Source organism: Colias croceus, chromosome 1 (genome assembly GCF_905220415.1).
Source record: "Colias croceus chromosome 1, ilColCroc2.1".
Lineage (NCBI taxonomy): Eukaryota > Metazoa > Arthropoda > Insecta > Lepidoptera > Pieridae > Colias > Colias croceus.
In genome coordinates this window covers 249501-268941 of record NC_059537.1, presented here as the reverse complement: position 1 = coordinate 268941, position 19441 = coordinate 249501, and the positions used below count along the sequence as shown (strand labels likewise).

At 34.7% G+C, this 19441-nt stretch overlaps 1 protein-coding gene across 1 annotated transcript in view; it reads right to left on the bottom strand.

The window, feature by feature from the left end:
• The window catches only part of LOC123697301 (Down syndrome cell adhesion molecule-like protein Dscam2), a 131168-nt gene that overhangs the window by 65765 nt on the left and 45962 nt on the right, over window positions 1-19441 (bottom strand). Inside the window, exon 3 of the mRNA XM_045643771.1 lies at window positions 7637-7802. Within this exon, the coding sequence (XP_045499727.1) occupies window positions 7637-7802 (166 nt within the window). The remainder of the gene's footprint in view (window positions 1-7636; window positions 7803-19441) is intronic.

Below are 19441 nucleotides of genomic sequence, written 5' to 3'. Positions count from 1 at the left end.
CATAGGCTACCTTTTATTGCGAAATATGTACCACGGGCGAAGCCGGGGCGGACCTCTAGTTAAGAATATTAATTAAAAGTGTCTGCGAATTTTGACAGTAAATTCCATGAAAATCAATGTCTGCTTTAAACTATACTAAATTAATTTCCAATATCATTAGTGTGAAGTGTAAAGTTAGGTCGTGGGCGGTGAAATTGACCCCCAAATTATAATAGGGTTCGAGGTGTTAATGGAGCAAGTTGCGATGACGCGGCGCTTTGAACCGAACCGAGCTGGGGCCTTAGCCAAACGGCAAAACGCCAAGGAATAGAATACGCTATCGATAGAAATTGACATAAGCGTATGATGTTTTGCATAAGGATTCGGTCACCCTACCAACGACAACGACGACCACGAACAAAATTTTCATCCAGTCGCAATTAAATAAAATTGTGCAAAACAAAATTAAAAATGAAATTTAAGAATTTCCTGTCGTATTGGTGTTTGGAAAAAAAAATTTTGAGATCAATGGATAAACAAACAGGTTTTTCATAGAAACGGTGGCTCCTAGAAAAATATGTATTTAACCTTTTTTATAGATAATTAGATTATATACAAGGTTCAGGTGATTGTATGATAAACTTACCGTCTCGGCGAAAATCGCAAAAAACCCTATTTCTTTTTATTAATTGACCTCGAATTTTTTTATTCCTGAGTACCAGAATGACGGGAGATTTTAATATTGATTTTGAACAAATTTCGGCAAGATTGGAACTTTGGTCGTGGTCGTCTGCGTCGTTGGTAGTGTGATCGAACCATTACCAAAATGTCATGAGCTTATGTCAATAATTAGCGTTAGCAGTTTCTATTCCATGGCGTTACGTACGTTTGTCTAAGGCCCCTGGTTATAAATAGTTACAAGGCTTATATATGCGTAAGTTTGTAGTGGAGTAAATTGTTATTTTACAGATATAGAAGATATAATATTTTTTATATAGAAGCCACGTTGACTCTTTATATGAAATATCCTAATAATTTTGATTTTACGTAACCGCTATATCCAAGATTGTTTTTTATAAATTTAAAATCTGTATAAGTACCACATTTTAAAATATTCTCCCAGATTTTCATCTCTCGTCTATTTTGGTTTCCAGTTAAATAAATTCTCAATATACAAACAGCACTATCAAAGGTATGTTCACCAAATAGTCGTAGAGCCTCGCATGTCTGATCACGGGGTCGTGTCGTCCACGCTCCGGCGCGCGCTCGTTATCGCCCCGGACACGTCGCCCCTTTTATTGCGTTTGCTAACTATCCGCGACCTTACCTCGCCCCGTTCACTTTGTCCTCATAGTTTTGTGATACTCTACACACGGATAAAATATAATGAACTAGAACTTTAACTCGATTCTGAAGCAACGACCGCTAATATTTTGTAAGTTTCGCTTGGAATTTAATAATAATGAACTTTGTAACTAATTTCCGATATTCACGCTTTATATTTTTGTGCTATAAATTTATCAACTCTACAATACAAACTAATAGGAGCTGCTATGCTTTAATAAGGTTAACTTATAACGTTTACTCATCGGACCTTCGTGACTTATTGTTTCTGCTATATTGTTCAGATGCTCTCCTGGAATGCACGAGAATCGAACTCCAGTTGTTCTGTTGTCTTAGTACCTATCCAGTACCGATAAAGGATATGCATAGAAATTAACTTTTCAATATTAAACTGTTTAATAGTGACCTATTTCACCAAATATGCATAAGTAATCGGAAGTAACGTATAGATTAAGATTTAAGATTATTATTTATGACATGAATAGATCTTTAGCTTATCTCTTTACACCTCGGTAGAGAAACGCTGTCTGTTGAGCGACATGAAATGATTATAACACGATCGAATTGAACTGAATATTCACTATAATAATTATAATATATTAATTTAATATTATAATATTTAACATATTAAATAATAATTATCTTACCCCAAAATGGAGGAACTGCCATATCAGTATTGATAATAACAATGATTTATGTAGTTGTTTAATAAAGAATACAGTTAACTATTTATTGTTCGCTATATTCTTTTAAAACTTAGGTAGAAATCATTAATTATCAATCACTAGTTATTAATACTTAGGTACCTATAACATGCTTAGAAATAAAATATAGCTATATACTGCTGAATATCCTCCTAATTTATGTGTACAAGACAATAGATATCTACTTGTAGAATAAGTGGAGGCAATCGGGTATAACCTTGTAATTTGTGATCCGGAAAAATTATTTCCAATAAAAACGTATGTACAATGTACACAGGTATATACATCATATACTATTGCCTTGTAAAACTTCACCATCCTCTTCTACTCTTCAGTATGTAATGCGCACTCATCGAGTCCATGTACTATCATCACAGCCTTTACAGATTCACAATCGCATCATTAGTCTCTTAACTAGACACCTCATAATCATAAACCTGTAGTTTTCCCGAAATCCACACATACATCATGTATAATCTCGGAGACATTATGGCTTAGCGAAGAGGAACGAGCTCACGATCCTCAGAATGTATCTTCATATTTCCGACCTAACTGTAAATAATAGCATACTATCATGTTACAATTTTCCCTCACCGTGAAACTGAAAAATAGTTCAGTGACAACGTTCGGGTTGTTATGTATGGAGATCTGTTTAAATGAGAATGGAGTAAGAGGATTTCGTTTGATGCTGTTTGCAGTGAAAATAAAATCTATGTTCAAATATAGAAATTGTTTCGATGGATGCAATACCTAATTTGTAGATCTCTTTTATAATTTAAAAGTGTCGTATTTTTGTTTTTGTGAGTTTTCTGTTTGGCTAGACGGTGGTAATTGTTACAGGTAGATACTCGTACTCTTGCATCATTATGAATTTTTAGTGTGGTCTACGTGTTTCAACATTTATTTATAATCGAATTACGTGGACACTAAGGATCTTATTTTAACTTAACACATATATACTGTATTTCTTGTAACAGTTTTTTAATACTTTAAATATTGAGATGATATTGCACCTATTGATAGACTGTCACGTCGCAATTTAGATTGCTTCGCCATCAGATCGTTTACCGATCGCCAGACGCTTCTAACCATCAGCCAGATAAAAAATAGTCATACAAAAAGTGTTTTTCCTTCTAATGGCCTATTTCTGACATGTCCAAAACGGCTTAGAGCGTGTCCATCGTGGCGTAAAGCCGCCTGTCCATTAGCGGCGGTCTCGCGTTATTACTGTAACGAAGACAAACTGCGTCTGTCGTGACGTCACTATGAGCTATGGGCTCCTCCGCCTGAGCTATGAGCTGATGCGGAATATTCCCGAAAGATTAGCTGATTTTGCTGCATATGCGTTCCGTGTTTACGTGAATTTAAAAGAAGAATAAATACACGTTTGTTGATAGAATGTATAAAAGCGAACAGAAACATTAGATTAATTAACTCATCGATTTTATTAGCGGGCGCCTATTGGAGTGGTTCCGATAATTATTATAATAAAATTAGACACTACGTTTTAATTTATATCAAGCTCTTATTACTGACAAACACTTTTAAAATGACATTATTATATTACATTTAGTCATTTTTTTACATTTGTGTATATATCAGTGACTACGCATCGCTACAAAATTCTTGTAACGTTAAATACTTGTAAACGTTAGGATAAATAATATATTAAAAACCTTCTAAGCATCGTTAAAAAGTCTTTAATATCTAAACGTTAATATATAACTCAGTCCCTCAACCACTTTATATTTCAGAGCATCAATACATCAGGAGCGGGCTGTGAGTCCGCACCCTGGAGACAAGGAGGATTAACGGCTTTGATTTAAATGCTAATGGTAACCCTAATCAACTTAATTTTTGTTTTAATTGCTTACAAACTTTTATTATACTCGAAAGTTTAAATTTTGCTTTTAACAAAATGGTATTCTATTGTTGGATCAAAGGTATTTATTTAAATTATTGTTCTATTTTACTTTCATTTAATAACTTTGTAATTTGTTTCTCATTTATTTGTTTGTGAGGAGGTTACATTTCTTTATTTCGTTTTAAAAATGACTTTTGATGCCTATTAATTCAATCTGTATACTTACCTCTATTTTTAACCGACTTCAAAAAAAGGAGGAGGTTATCAATTCGGCCGGTATGTTTTTATTTTTTTTATTTTTTTATGTATGTACACCGATTACTCCGAGGTTTCTGAACCGATTTACGTGACTCTTTTTTTGTTCGACGCGGGATAGTGTCGAATTGGTCCCATAAAAATTTTATTCGGATAGGTCCAGTACCCTCATAGGAGGCCCGTGTCCCAGCAGTGGGAACGTATATGGGCTGATGATGATGAGGTCCAGTAGTTTTTATTTTATGAGCACTTTTGTCTGTATTTGTAAATGTTGCAAGTGCAAGTTTGAAGTCGGTTGTTTTTAACGCAGTTATCACTTGTTAAACAATAATACCTATCTCGGAGGATTACAGAATTAAATATTTCATGAATACAGAATTTTTATAACGAGCCTTTCCACCTCAAGCATTCGAATGAAAGCGGTAAGAAAATGCCAAATGTATGTTCTTACTCACGCGTAACGCTAAAAACGAGTCATACCAACAATACGTTCTACATGTCGAGATGAATGATCGCGCTTCGTCCGAAAAAATGGTAAAAATAATCTCCCAAAACAGTTGTTACGTTCATTCGGATCGAACACGAGTCGGTCGAGCGTGACACGCATTTATCTTGTGTCAGGATTAGGGTCTACGGCGCGAGATCAACAGATCCGTCATTAATACTCCGACGACACGCCGTGACATATCGCGTGAGACGGTGTGAAAGATTTTCATTATTTTATAAAATTTATTTATGTTAGATGTATCTGATAAAGTTCGGTTTAGAAGAAGGTAGAAACTACAATGGCAGATGGGGAAAAAATATACAAATATTTGTATGGAGAGATTTTGATTCTAATTTAAACATTGTTTTGTTATATTATCCAATGTAGTCGTTTTATATTGTGCAGATCTAAACAGCAAATAATATAATAGAGCAACCATAAACATGTAAATGTATACGATCTCTGTTCCTTTTCCGCATTACTCAAACTCAAAACTCAAACATTTATTTATTCAATTAGACTTCTTCGAGAAGCACTTTTGAAACGTCAATACATATTTTTATCATTTACCACCGATTCGGAAAGCAGTATCTATGGAGAAGAATCGGCAAGAAACTCCATAGTTGCTCTTTTAAATCATTTCAGTATTACAATTTAATTTTACAAAATATGTAAGTAACCGTACATCATAATATGCCAAAGAACTGTCCTGCGGTTCTCACGCGACAACCCTCCATGGTTTTTTATCTTCCATATATTCCTTAATGCTGTAATAGGCTCTCTGAACTAAGACGTTTTTTACATAATTCTTAAATTTAGCACTACTAAACTCTTTAATACTATGAGGAATTTTGTTGTAAAAAAGTATACCTTGACCCATAAATGAATTTTTAACTTTAGCTAACCGGTAAAATGGCATTTCAATTTTATTTCTGTTCCTTGTGCCATAACAGTGTCTATCTCCTACTCTTGTGTGTAAGTCTGCGTTTTTGTGTACATATAAAATATTATTAAATATATACTGTGATGGTACAGTGAGGATACCAGTATTCTTAAAGAGATCTCTTAGTGAGTCCCTAGCACGTAAATTATATATAGAGCGTATGGCTCTTTTCTGTAATATAAATATAGTTTCAATATCTGCAGCCCTGCCCCATAGCAGAATTCCATAGGACATAATGCTATGAAAGTAGCTAAAATAAACCAATCTAGCCGTGTCTACATCGGTGAGATGCCTTATTCTTCGAACTGCATATGCAGCTGAACTAAGCTTAGCAGCGGTGGCGGCAACATGGGCCCCCCATTGTAACTTCTCATCTAGTGTCAATCCAAGAAAAACAGTAGAATCCACAGGGTATAATACCTCCCCGTTTAAAATAATATCCCTTTTCACCTTTTTTACATTTGGAAGGATAAATTCTACACAATTTGTTTTTTTTGCATTTAATAATAAATTATTAGCAGTGAACCAATTGGATATGCGTAAAAGAGCAGAGTTTACTTCGTCAACGTTTGAGTCATGTCTATCCACATTAAATATTAATGAGGTATCATCTGCAAACAGTACTATTTCACACATATCCTGCAAATAATAAGGTAGGTCATTAATATATACTAAGAACAAAAACGGTCCTAAGATAGATCCCTGCGGAACACCTATGTTAATCGGCGCACCGCGAGATTTCTCTCCATTAACAACAACGGTTTGTACCCTGTTCTGAAGATATGAAGCTATGAGGTCCTGAGATAAACCTTTAATACCATAAAAATTTAGTTTCCGTAATAGAGTGGTATGTTCTACACAGTCAAAAGCCTTAGAAAGGTCACAGAATATCCCTAAAGCATTCTTTGAATTTTCCCATGCTTTATATATATGTGACAAAAGAGCTATTCCAGCATCAGTAGTAGAGCGCCCCTTTGTGAAACCAAACTGTTTGGCGTGCAGTAAACCATTTGATACAAAATGACTACATAATTGGTTTAAAATTAATTTCTCGAAGACTTTGCTCAAAGTTGGTAAAATGGAAATTGGCCTATAGTTATTACAGTCTTCTTGGTCACCACTTTTAAATAAAGGAATTACTTTACTTAACTTTAATAAATCAGGGAATATACCAAAGTCACAACATTGATTAAATATAAACGCTAAGTGGTTGGCAATGTATTCTATAATATTATTTACTAAATTTACAGACATTCCCCAGAGATCACAAGTTTTTTTTAAGTTTAATGTTTTAAAAGTTTTAACAATTTCCTCTGCAGTCACATGTCGCAATTCAAATAATACATTACACTCAGCAACATGGTCCCTCAAGTAGGACTCCGCAAGTGCTGATGACGAATTTAATTTTTCGGTAATACTAGCAGGGACACTACTAAAAAAATCTTCAAAAGCAAGCGCAACATCAGCACTTTTGTCAATGACCCTACCAGCATTAACAAGTTTTATGGTACTATTTGATTGACTTTTGCCCATTTCACCATTAATAATTGACCAAACCGTTTTAACTTTGTTATCAGAGTTGCGTATTTTATCTCTGACATACAAGCACTTGGCAGTGAAACAAACTTTTTTAAAAGTTTTTGAATAATTTCTAACATAACTAAGAAATGACATGTCTTTGTTATATTGCTTCATGCCATATAACTCATATAAAACGTTCCTGCATCTGTGTATACTAGGTGTTGCCCATTGGCTAAATGGTAAATCCTTGGTAATACTTAAAGATTTAACTTTAAAGATTTTTTCAAACTCATTATGAATTAAATTAAAAAGATTTGTAAACATTTCACAAGGATTATTATGAAAGGATTGATCATTCTCAGACTCCAAGAACTACGATAAAAACAATGATACGAATTACTCAATGACATGATTGGGCCTTATTTACTTACTTACAAGTTTTCCCACACAACATAAATTAAAATGTATTCTATTCTATTTTGTATGTTGTATTTTGAACAAGTTTAATTTAATAACAGTATCATTACAAAAGTCCATACCTCAAGCCAGGTATATCAGACACTGGTACTCCATCTTCCGTGAGCCAGGTGATGGTAGGCGGCGGGCTGCCGTGCGCCGCGCAGGACACCTTCGCACCAGAGCTGTTGGAGAACGCCAGGCGCGGCGGCGGCTCCATGAGGAAGATCAGCTGGCTGCTGCATGGTACTGGGGACAAAGCAATAGTTTAATTAAACACTCTACGTAATTATAATATCAATTTCCTACGTAGTAGAGTTAGAGTTACCTACGTAGGTTATAATTATAATTTTGTATCATTCATGTTAACACTGAGTGTAATGTATCATTTTCTTAAGAAACCAGTTGAGTGTTTCTAAAAAGGCGACTAGTAACGTACTTAATTAAAGCAAAGCAATTAAACTCACATCAAGAATAAGACGTTTATGGAGTAGAGCGATTGAGGCGCATTATCTCATCAACAACAATTTCACACGTGGTCTGTTCCGCGGATGGAGCGCTCAAAGGGAACCTCAATTAGACCTTCTGATGACGGTCTCCATTCCAAATTCTCATTTTCATGCTTATGACTTCTAATGTACCTATTCATAATGGTCACAAAAATAAAGAAAATTTATGTTTTGATAGAGATGAAAAAATAATTCTAGTGCTTAAATTTTTGTGAAGGAATATTTTATGGTTGACCTTTGAATGTTATAATTTACTAGCTAACCGCCCGCGGCTTCACCCGCTTTTTCTAAAACCTAATAAATTATATACTAAAACCTTTCTCTTGAATCAATCTATCTATTAAAAAAATCCGCATTAAAATCCGTTGCGTATTTTTAAAGATTTAAGCATACAAAGGGACATTGGGACAGAGAAAGCGACTTTGTTTTATACTATGTAGTGATTTTAAATGACTTTGTAAGTAAGATAGAGACAGCTCTATTTATTATTCAACTAGCTTCCGCCCGCGACTCCGTCTGCGCGAATGTCGGTCTTCGCGTGGATGGTTTATTTCTCCATTTTGAGTAGGTACCTCTGACAATAAAATCTTATAAATATCTATTGGACCCAATTCCCAAATACGGCTAGGCCTATAATAATACGCAACGTGTGTTCGCGGTTCTACAGAACAACGTCTATGGATAAAACTGAAAAATTAAGATTAATTTTTTTCTACGTATTTTTCCAGGATAAAAAGTATCCTATTTTACGCCCAGGATAATAAGGTATAATTATACCAAGTTTCATCGAAATCGAACCGCTAGTTTTCACGTGATGCCTTCACATACAGACAGACAGACAGACAGACAGACAGACAGACAGACAAAAATTTTTTTAATCACATATTTGGGTTTGGTATCGATCCAGTAACACCCCCTGCTATTTATTTTTTCAATATTTTCAATGTACAGAATTGACCCTTCTACAGATTTATTATATGTATAGATAAGGTACAATTTTTAATATTCCATTTAAGTAGTCGCTTTTTCCCATACATAATATAGTATACAATATCTAAGTATACGAGTAAGCTGGTACCTAATACCTTAGATAACTAACATTATTCTAAATAGTAATTATCATTTTCAAAACTGCTAAACAGCACCCAAATGAGAACAGTAAAAATGAACAAGCGAACGTGCATTTGATATTTCCGACATTATGAAACTTGGCTAACCAACAAATTGGAATGAAATTAAAATATTTCAGAGGCAGCCGTCCTTTGTGAGGATTCGCTATTATGAAAATACCTAGAGGTCGGTAATATAGGTCTGTTAGCCCGCGCTTTGATGTCGCGAACTTTCTCAATTACTATATCAGTTGTGTAGCTTTACTTTGTATGCAAAACAATACACTATCGTTTCACTGTAAGTGCTGATTTACACAGGGTCAGTAACTGACTACAAATTCGAGGCAAATCAGTGCTGACCCGAAAAAAAACCCTGTGTAAACAGATTTGAAGTCAGTACAGATGCTTGAAGTCTATGTAAAGAGTTAAAGTCAGTCGCGACTGACTTGTCTACTGACCCTGTGTAAATCAGCACTTATACTTTTCCGCCATTACACGGACGCGTATATTTGTAGGATGTGTAAATATGTTTGCTTGCTTTTACTGAAAATAATACAGTAATGTGAACTCTTTACGTGGGAGTTAAGCATGCTTCAACACACGTAAGTCACGTCAGCGTCATATATTGGTGACTATTTGGAAGTTTATCTCAGCTTATTGTAATATATCTCATTATTAATTGTAAGAATAAAATATAAAATATGTGTAGTAGAAAGATTATGAATGCGAATGTATGAAAGACTGGAGCTAAGCTGTATGTTTATACAGCCTAGCAGAATGAGAAGTCTGTTTAGACTTCTCATTCTATTCAATGTATTGTTATTTCAAACTAAACTATTTATTAACACTGCTTTATTCGAAACTTCTTGGAAAGCTTTCATTTTTATTGCACGTCAGTTACTTCTCACCACACGAGAGGGAAGTTATTAAGAAAATTGTGGAATTATGCGTGTTCAATTTATACGAATATTGTAGTTTATTAAATGGTCCGTCTTCTGCTGCGAACTTGTATTCAAATTTTCAAAAAACAACACATTGAAACAGTAAAATCCCTCTCGTGCCATAACTTAATAAAGTCTTTATGAAAAATATGAAACGAAAACAAAATTGAAATTTAAACGCAAAGTAACGAGACTCCACATAAAACAATATTGGGCGCGGGGCGACTATTAAAATTACCTGTATTATACTTTACGAGCTTCTTTTACGGCCAAAGCGACGAGCAGTAAATTCAAGTCATCTTGAGCCCGCGTAATTCCGTTTTATTAAGTCTCCGCCATCATGCAGGATATTAACCGCGCTAAGACACCGTCGTATTGGTGGAGACGACTTAATTACATCGAGTGTGTCATTTATAGTGTTCGCTCGATGGGCATAATGCCGTAAAATGCAGAAGATCTTTTAAAAGGAATTACCGTACCAGAAGTAATAAAATGGTATATTAAATACGTTTTTATAGCATTTTATATACTGAAAACGTGATGTATTGTAAACGTACTGTGCTGATATTTTATATAACCCAAGCTTCAAAACATAGCTCTATATTTGTTCATAAAAAGAAATGATTATAAAATCTACTTTATTAGGGAAATTCGAAACACTAATGGTCGAACCACATAAATACATTTCTTATAGTGCAGCGTAAAGTCAAGAAAGTATTTCATAGTTTCTAGACGAACCATTTATTAGGTCGCTCAGTAAATTCCATTACACGCTACTCCAGCCGCCGCGCGCCGCCCGCCGGCTCTCTGTCACGTATTATTTGCTTCCCGACTTTGAATCCTGAACACTTCACAGTATATAACTACTTTTGTATGATGAAATACTTGTCACATATTTTAGAACTAAAATTCTTTTCTAGTTCTTATGGTAAAAAGCTAAGCTACGTTTAGGACTAAATTGAATTGTGTTGATTTTAGATATTTTCAAATTAATATAAAAAGTGAGAATATTACTTTAGCGTTTAAATTAAATGTGACGATCTGAATGAAATAAAAGAAATAATTGTTTGGTAAAAAGTTAATATTAAATTCATCTCATTAAATTTGTGCGAAAATCTATTTCTTATCTTTAAATTAGTGAAGACATTTAAATAATGATAAACGTCGTAAAATAAATGAATTCATGCAATGAAATGTTTGAAAACTTTCACGTCTTAATCCTACCTATACATAGATACTAAAATCATTTATCTCAAAGTCAATATTATACAATACTAGCGGTCCGCCCCGGCTTCGCCCGTGGTACATATTAACGTTTTCTCTACATAAGAACCATCCTCGTACTTCAAGGAATATAATAAAAAAAGAATTATCGAAATCGGTTCAGCCGTTCTCGAGTTATGGAATTACAACGAAAAGTGGCATTGATTTTTATATATTAGAGAAGAATAGAATAAAGCCTGCACAGTGTACACGTCCAACTTATTTTTAAGTTCAGAAGTCATTACCGTTTAAGAGCTTTTAAGCTGCTTGTCAATCTTCTTTGAAAACTTTAATATCATTTTTCACGTCTTTTCTCAAGAGTATTTTAAATTTGTAATAATATATATTTGCTATAAATTATGTTTATCATAGACTAGCTGCTCCGCGCGGTTTCGCCCCCGTAGCTCCACTCATGTTGGTCGTAGCATGATGATATATAGCCGATAGCCTTCCTCGATAAATGAGATATCTAACACCAAAACAATTTTTCAAATCGGACCAGTAGTTCCCGAGATTAGCGCGTTCAAACAAACAAACAAACTCTTCATTAATTATTACTCTACAAAATCTCTAGCTCTACCAAAGCTAAAGTTAAGTAAGCTTTTTGAAGTAAATTTATTTAAGCTGCTGTTATATTATATTCAATCAATTAATTCAGAAAAGGAACTAGTTACACATAATATTCAATAATGAATGACAATGAAACTTCATATAATTCATATTAAATTTCAAGCAGCCATTTTGAAATTATCATTAAATGCACACAATAATTATCCGACACTCACATGAGAACGTCATGCGAATGGTCACTTCCACTAGTTTTATATTTAAAAGGGCGCGTTTTCATTTGCTATTTCAATTACAGTTGGAATCCCAATAACACGTTTATTACACACACGTTTAAAGAATAAATTAAATGTTTGTGTTATGACTACTTTCAAGCACATTTTACATGTAAACTTTATTCTTATTTGTTTTTCTTCAACAGTGTTCAAGAACTTGGCAACTACTTCCTACCACCAATTAAGAATCGAAAGATATTATACTTCAAGGACGGTACTCTCGTTATTATTGGCATACTTGCTTATTTTTGTTGTAGTGTCGCTGTTAGCCTAGGAGGGCTTCTACAGCTTAACCGGACTTATAGCATATTTATATATATATATATATATATATATATATATATATATATATATATATATATATATAAATGGCAAGCAACTGAAATGTTTCTACGTGAACGTGCACCACAACAAGTTACCACTGCGCCGCGTGAGGTCGCGAGTGTAGCTTCCGTTGGAAGGGCGACGCGGCCGCAGGTACCTGAACAATGGACCATTGTTTTGTTCACAACACTGATTATTCCGCCTTTTAATGTATTGTGAGATGAACCCGCGCTTTATTATCGTTGTTCCTTAAAAACAAACAAGTCGCAAAATTATTAAAATGAAAAATTGCTGTTTCTTATTTAATGTCCTGTTACGATGACAACGGTAGAATTTAGCCTATGTAAGAAAGGGTTAAAATAATTATTATTGTAACGTGTTTGGTGATACAAATAAAATGTTATTTATTTTATTTGTAAAAACTTTAAAGGATATAGAATCTGTTCTATAAACTTATTGTTTCTTCAGGTGTGTGACTGATAGTCGTAGGTGCAGTGCAGTTTTATTCTGTAGCTTTGTAGAGTATTTCCATACGTTCTGAAATTTTTCATCAATACGTCATTGTAACAATGATAACTAGAAAAATATTACGTTGTAATACATTCCCGTTGATGCATGTTGTAAAAATATTTTCTAGATTTATTAGATTGCGCAATATAGAAGAAGACATGAATTAAAGAGCCAAAGAAGGTTATATAAAGCGATGGATGAAGTAGCTATTAGCATTGCAAACGGGATCGCCTGTGCGATGCTAATGCATGCTAACTTTGTCAACTGCTTGCTTTATACGTTTATTGTAAATAAAAAATATCATATTATATACAACGATGCATACTTTATTAGTATCGGAGATTAGAGTGTAACTTAAAACTGAAGCGAGGTTAAATTATGTTTACTGTAACTCATCTCTTGGATACGCCCAACGCCATTGAATATAATGTGACTTTTATAATATGAGCTTTAACTAACGGATATTGTATGGGTGCCTGTAATAATATCACATTATAATAAATACCTAGTGAAGGAAGTTATGTTAAAGAATATATCTTCGAGGAAACGGGTAAAATGAGTTAACGTTTAAAGTATTTGAAGTAGATTATGGTTAAGTTTTCAAACAAAACTTTGAAATAGCACAGTTCGTAATCAGTACTAAGAAGATACATTATCTAGAAAACGATATGCAGTGATTACTTTAAAGCCATGATAAGTGTCTGTAGTATTCTAGCCGCTTAAAAGGTGCTTTTTAACCGACTTCAAAAAAAAGGAGGAGGTTATCAATTCGGCCGGTATATTTTTTTTTTTTTATGTACCTGAACCGATTTACGTGATTCTTTTTTTGTTCGATGCGGGATGGTGTCGAATTGGTCCCATAAAAATTTTATTCGGATAGGCCCAGTAGTTTTTATTTTATGAGCATTTTTGTCTGTAGGTATTTGTAAATTTTGCAAGTGCAAGTTTGAAGTCGGTTGTTTTTAACGCAGTTATCACTTGTAAATTTATACGATCATGATTATACGTGATAATATCGTAAATTTTATTGTCTTATATTAAGTTATTAAGGTATTATTGCGGCTACCTACCATTGGAGACTCACCCAAGATGTTCATTGAGACTATCATAATCCCATTTCAATTCAACCTAAATATAACACGTGCAATAACAATAGCATCCGTACATTCTAACTGAGAACAACAAGTCTCGAAGGAGCTAAACAGTGTCCGTTACATCCCCCCCTCCCTCTACACCTCCCCTTGCTCCTCCCCGGGGAAGCCAAGGAGCTTAATTTCCTGCCGCTGGCTCTTGAATAACAAATACAATGTGCTCAGCTTGTTTAAACGTGTCTAAGTTAAATGGCTACGAATGGTGTTTGCTTTGCACTAGTCGGAGGTTGCGGGTTTGTCTGCGTTTTTGTTGTGTCTTCGAGACAATAAAATCACATCATGGCTACGTCTTTTGAATACTAGTTTAATAAAAAAAATTGGTTGCCTGTAAAGTCGGTATACGGGTGAAAGTTTTACGTGACAACGACTTTTTATGTCTGTCTCTCTCGCTCTTAGGCGGGCTAACCATGCCCGAGTGGAAGGGACGCGTGCCTCTCACTCGCTCTCATTGTGAGCGCATAACGTGAGCGAAGCGTAACGCAGTTTCTTGAAGTGTCACCCGGCAAACCAATTTATAAGACGTTGTCACGTCAAAATAAATCATTTCAATACTGAAAACTATATCTTCGTTTAGTTTTATTAAGCTTTGTTTTACTATCCAGTTACTACTTTTGTTAAAACCACATAAAAGCACGAATTGAAGTAACAGTTAATTGAATTCACACAGTTATAAATAGTACGGAACGTCTTGCAGCCAACGTCCGAAGTGTCGACGAAGTTTTAATTACCCGCTTCTACAATTAAACTAATGGCGGAGATCGCAAAAAGTTCAACTATAGATATTTTAAATTTTATCGCTAGCAAAATGTTCGATGAGCTAGAACTGCGATGAGTTTTGCTTCCTCTATTGATTTTTTTTTATTTCGACTTTACAAGCTACATTTTTTTGCATGACTAAAAAATATGTCTATCCATACTAATCCATACTAATATTATAAATGCGAAAGTAACTCTGTCTGTCTGTCTGTCTGTTACTCAATCACGCCTAAACTACTGAACAAAATTTCATGAAATTTGGTATGGAGATATTTTGATACCCGAGAAAGGACATAGGCTACTTTTTATCCCGGGATATGACGCAATACAGGAAATCCCACGGGAACGGGAACTTTGCGGGTTTTTCTTTGACTGCGCGGGCGAAGCCGCGGGCGGAAACCTAGTTGTTCATATGTATTGAAGAAATGTCATTTACAGTTTAAGCTTTTGGATTTTTTTTTCTTTCCAAACAACCTTGTTTCTAAAATCAAGAAAATTTCTGTGTATAGCAAAGCTAGATTTCAAAAGTCCGTAACCCAAATAAAACATTTTAATATAGTAGTGAAGTCGGAATATCACACAGCGCATCCAATTTTATGTCACTTTTGTGAAAAATACATAGAAGTGACTTAATTTAAACGAAATTCAGTTCTTTTAAAATTTTGTTAGTAACAAATTAAAGAGAGAATAATTAAAAACATACTATCATAAAGACCTAAAAAACTGTAATCCATAAAAGCCTTATTTCAGAATTTAAAGTTAATTTTAATATTCCAACAGAATTATTGATGTTTTTACGAATGTATTACAATTAATGTAACATCAAAGAGCTTTTTAATAAACGAAATATTTATGAACTTCATATTTTCATATCATAATATTATAAGGCTGTAGTAAACCAGTAGAAGTGAGTATAAACAAATCTTTAATGGAAAAAAATCCTTCAAATTGTCAGAGCATGTTTTAATTCTAGCCACCTGGCACTATTAGGGCGGCCGTACACGGACCGCTCGAGCAGTTAACGGCTGAGCGACGTACACGGACGGCTCAAGCGGTCGGCGTCAACTGCTCGAGCCGTCGGTTGTTGACCGCTCAAGCCGTCGCTACCAACCGCTCGAGCGGTTGATTTTTTTGACTAGTCAAGTCATTGATTTTCAGGGGGGAAGGGAGCCGTCGACGGCTCTAGCGCAGTCAACGGCTCGAGCAGTCAGTGTATGCCTCACGACCGCTCGCGAGCCGTCAACGGCACGGTGGAATTTCGTCATGCAGTTGACGGCTTGAAGCGGTCGCGACGGCTCGAGCCGTCACGTGTACGGCGGTGAATGAATGCCTATAGTTCACCGCGCGGTCGCGGCTTCAAGCGGTCGGTCTCAACTGCTTGAAGCGGTCCGTGTACGGCCGCCCTTAGTTTTCAAATGAAAATCATCCTTTCGAAAGTTCTGAGGTAACAAATATAAATACAGTTGATTTAACAACATTCTCTTTTTTGAAGTCGGTTAGAATAGTATGTTTGAACACTTGGTAGTGCATCGCGCCCGAATTGGGTGAAATCGTGCGACGTCGCGCGAAGGAGTCGCTCTCCGCTCGAGGGTCCTCTGTAACGCACGCTTGAAAGCCTCTCTGATGGCTGCATAGGGCTGCTAACGAAAAACAATAAAATAAAAAATGTTACCTGTTATAGTATGAAAATAATATTATCGAAAGATTTAAAATGTATTAATCTAGTTTTGTTAATGTTTACAGCTTTTATAACGTTACATTTATTAAGCTATTGCATAGCTTCTATCGCGGGCCTTGAGCGCGGGGACCGAATCCAGAAATTGCGTAACGAAAAACCTCACGCTCCCCACTCCGACAGGCACGGAGGTGTGGCTTGAAGGCATGCTATGCAATAGCTTTACCGCGGCAGTCCCGAGTGCCACACGTCTTTTTTTAATTTAAGTGCTGTGGGCGTAAAGACCGATGCGCGACGATAGTCAATATGCTGGAATACAATTAAGTATTATAACAAGAGAAAATGAAGAAGATTACGTTTAGTCAATATATAAAGTACATAATTTTAAAGATAAGTAGCAGTTAAATAAGATAGATTAATATACATAACTAGATCATCATAAATTGTACCTAACAGATAATGCATTATAAAAAAGAATTAAAAACTAATAAGTGTCAACCCTGCCATTGCTCCAATGTGAGTGTGACGTTGTTTTCCAAACCGCGCAATCCCTCCCTGACTTTTATACTTTTTGACTTGTATGAAATTGTGTTTTTGTGCAGTGTGTGCGCATTGTTACCTTATTCCGATGCTTTTACGAGACGAGAAGAAAAGGTGATTTTGTAGAGCGTGTTCACTTTTCTTTTCCTTTATACATTTCCTTATACGATTGTTAAAATTTATCAGAAACTAGCGGTCCGCCCCGGCTTCGCCCGTGGTACATGTTTACGTTTTCTCTACATAAGAACCATCCTCGTACTTCAAGGAATATAATAAAAAAAGAATTATCGAAATCGGTTCAGCCGTTCTCGAGTTATGCGCTTACCAACACATTTTGCGATTCATTTTTATATAATATAAGAAGATGTCTTTGAAGGTTTTTCAATTCATTCAAAATTTATCAGTTTTCATTTTCATTTAGTAAAGGAAAACGAACTGGACCAGAATTCTTACTAATTTCTTGTTTCGTTTGTTATAATATTATTACAAACACCAATTCGTTAGTTTAGTTGAGAAACTTCCCAACATGATGTACCTATGTTATGCAATTTGTACACAAAATACATTGATTGGTGTGTTGAATAAAACAATCATTTCTTAATTTTACATCGCTTATTCATTTCAGTAACAGTTAAACGATAAACAGCGTTTAAATCGCACTAATAATAAGAATCACAGCCGTATATACATCGGATTCAAACATACGCTATACACGGTACGGTGGAGTTTCACAGGAACCAAACAAATCTGCAAATAAAAGCCAACGTATCGGAACTTAAGCACTTAAAGCGATTCAATCGCTGCCGCTATAAGGCAGACAGCGGACGCATCGCTGATTTGTTCACTATATTGGCTAAACCTTTTGCCTGAACGTGACGGATGAAAAAAGTTTATTCGATTTAATTCGCATTCAATTGGTTTAGAGTGAGTCTTTTTCAATATCGAAATTTCATTTTTGCAAACAATTTTGTCTATTAAAATAAGGATGATTCGTTTAAAAGATATAATATGTGTGTTATACGCGAAACAGTTGACTAATAAGTAATTATTCCAATTGGATTCTAAATGATAATTTAATTTCTATTAATTGCATTATAATGAAAAGCCAGTCAGAAAATTTGAATAAGCACATTACTTCCATTAAATGATCAAGGAAGTGCTTGGCCAAGGTTTCTCCACTGGGATTCGATTCCAGAGCCTCTTATTTACAATGATAGATGAACTTTAATTTAAGAGAATAAGAACTCAATTTCACCGTATAAAATAAAAGCTTTTTTTATATTAAAAACACACTAAAAACAAATAAGAGCACATAACTCGCGCGTAAGTGAAATTGAGAAAAATCCCGCGGAATAGTGGAAAAAAGTTTAATTAAATGGAGTTTATGCGGCGCCGGGACATTATTAAAACCGTTTGTCTTAATCTCCGTAACCGGCTTAGTGCTTATTCTCGGGGAGTATTATTAATTCAATATATTTAATAACGGCCAAGCTTACAGAATTATAAAGGTAAATAATTATAATGGAAATATCCTCACCTTTATTAAGCTATTCCAGCAACCTGGGGTTTTGTTTAAGTAAATGTAAATCGTCTTAGCTCCATGTTGTAGGCTGATGCATAATATGTACATATTAATATAGCAGCATTATTTTGAACAAGTGTTATCTGCGTTAAAAACAACCGACTTCAAACTTGCACTTGCAACATTTACAAATACAGACAAAAATGCTTATAAAATAAAAACTACTAGGCCTATCCGAATAAAATTTTTATGGGACCAATTCGACACCATCCCGCATCGAACAAAAAAAGAATCACGTAAATATAGGTATTTAAATTGCTTACCTACTAATCCAATACAACACAAAAAAAACATATTATTACAGAGAAACGCTGATCTGTGAGTGTGTTGTAACATCCTCAGAAAAGGTGTGACCCAATTTTTAACCGACAAAAAAAAAAAAAAAAAAAAAAAACATACCGGCCGAATTGACCTCCTCTTTTTTTTTTTTTTTTTTTTTTTTTTTTTTTTTTTTTTTTTTTTTTTTTTTTTTTTTTTTTTTAAGTCGGTTAAAAATTGGGTCACACCTTTTCTGAGGATGTTACAACACACTCACAGATCAGCGTTTCTCTGTAATAATATGTTTTTTTTTGTGTTGTATTGGATTAGTAGGTAAGCAATTTAAATACCTATAACCTACTTAATTTAAATACTCTAAATTTCACCACACCACACAAGTACTGACTGGTCACGGCGGATTCGCCTTC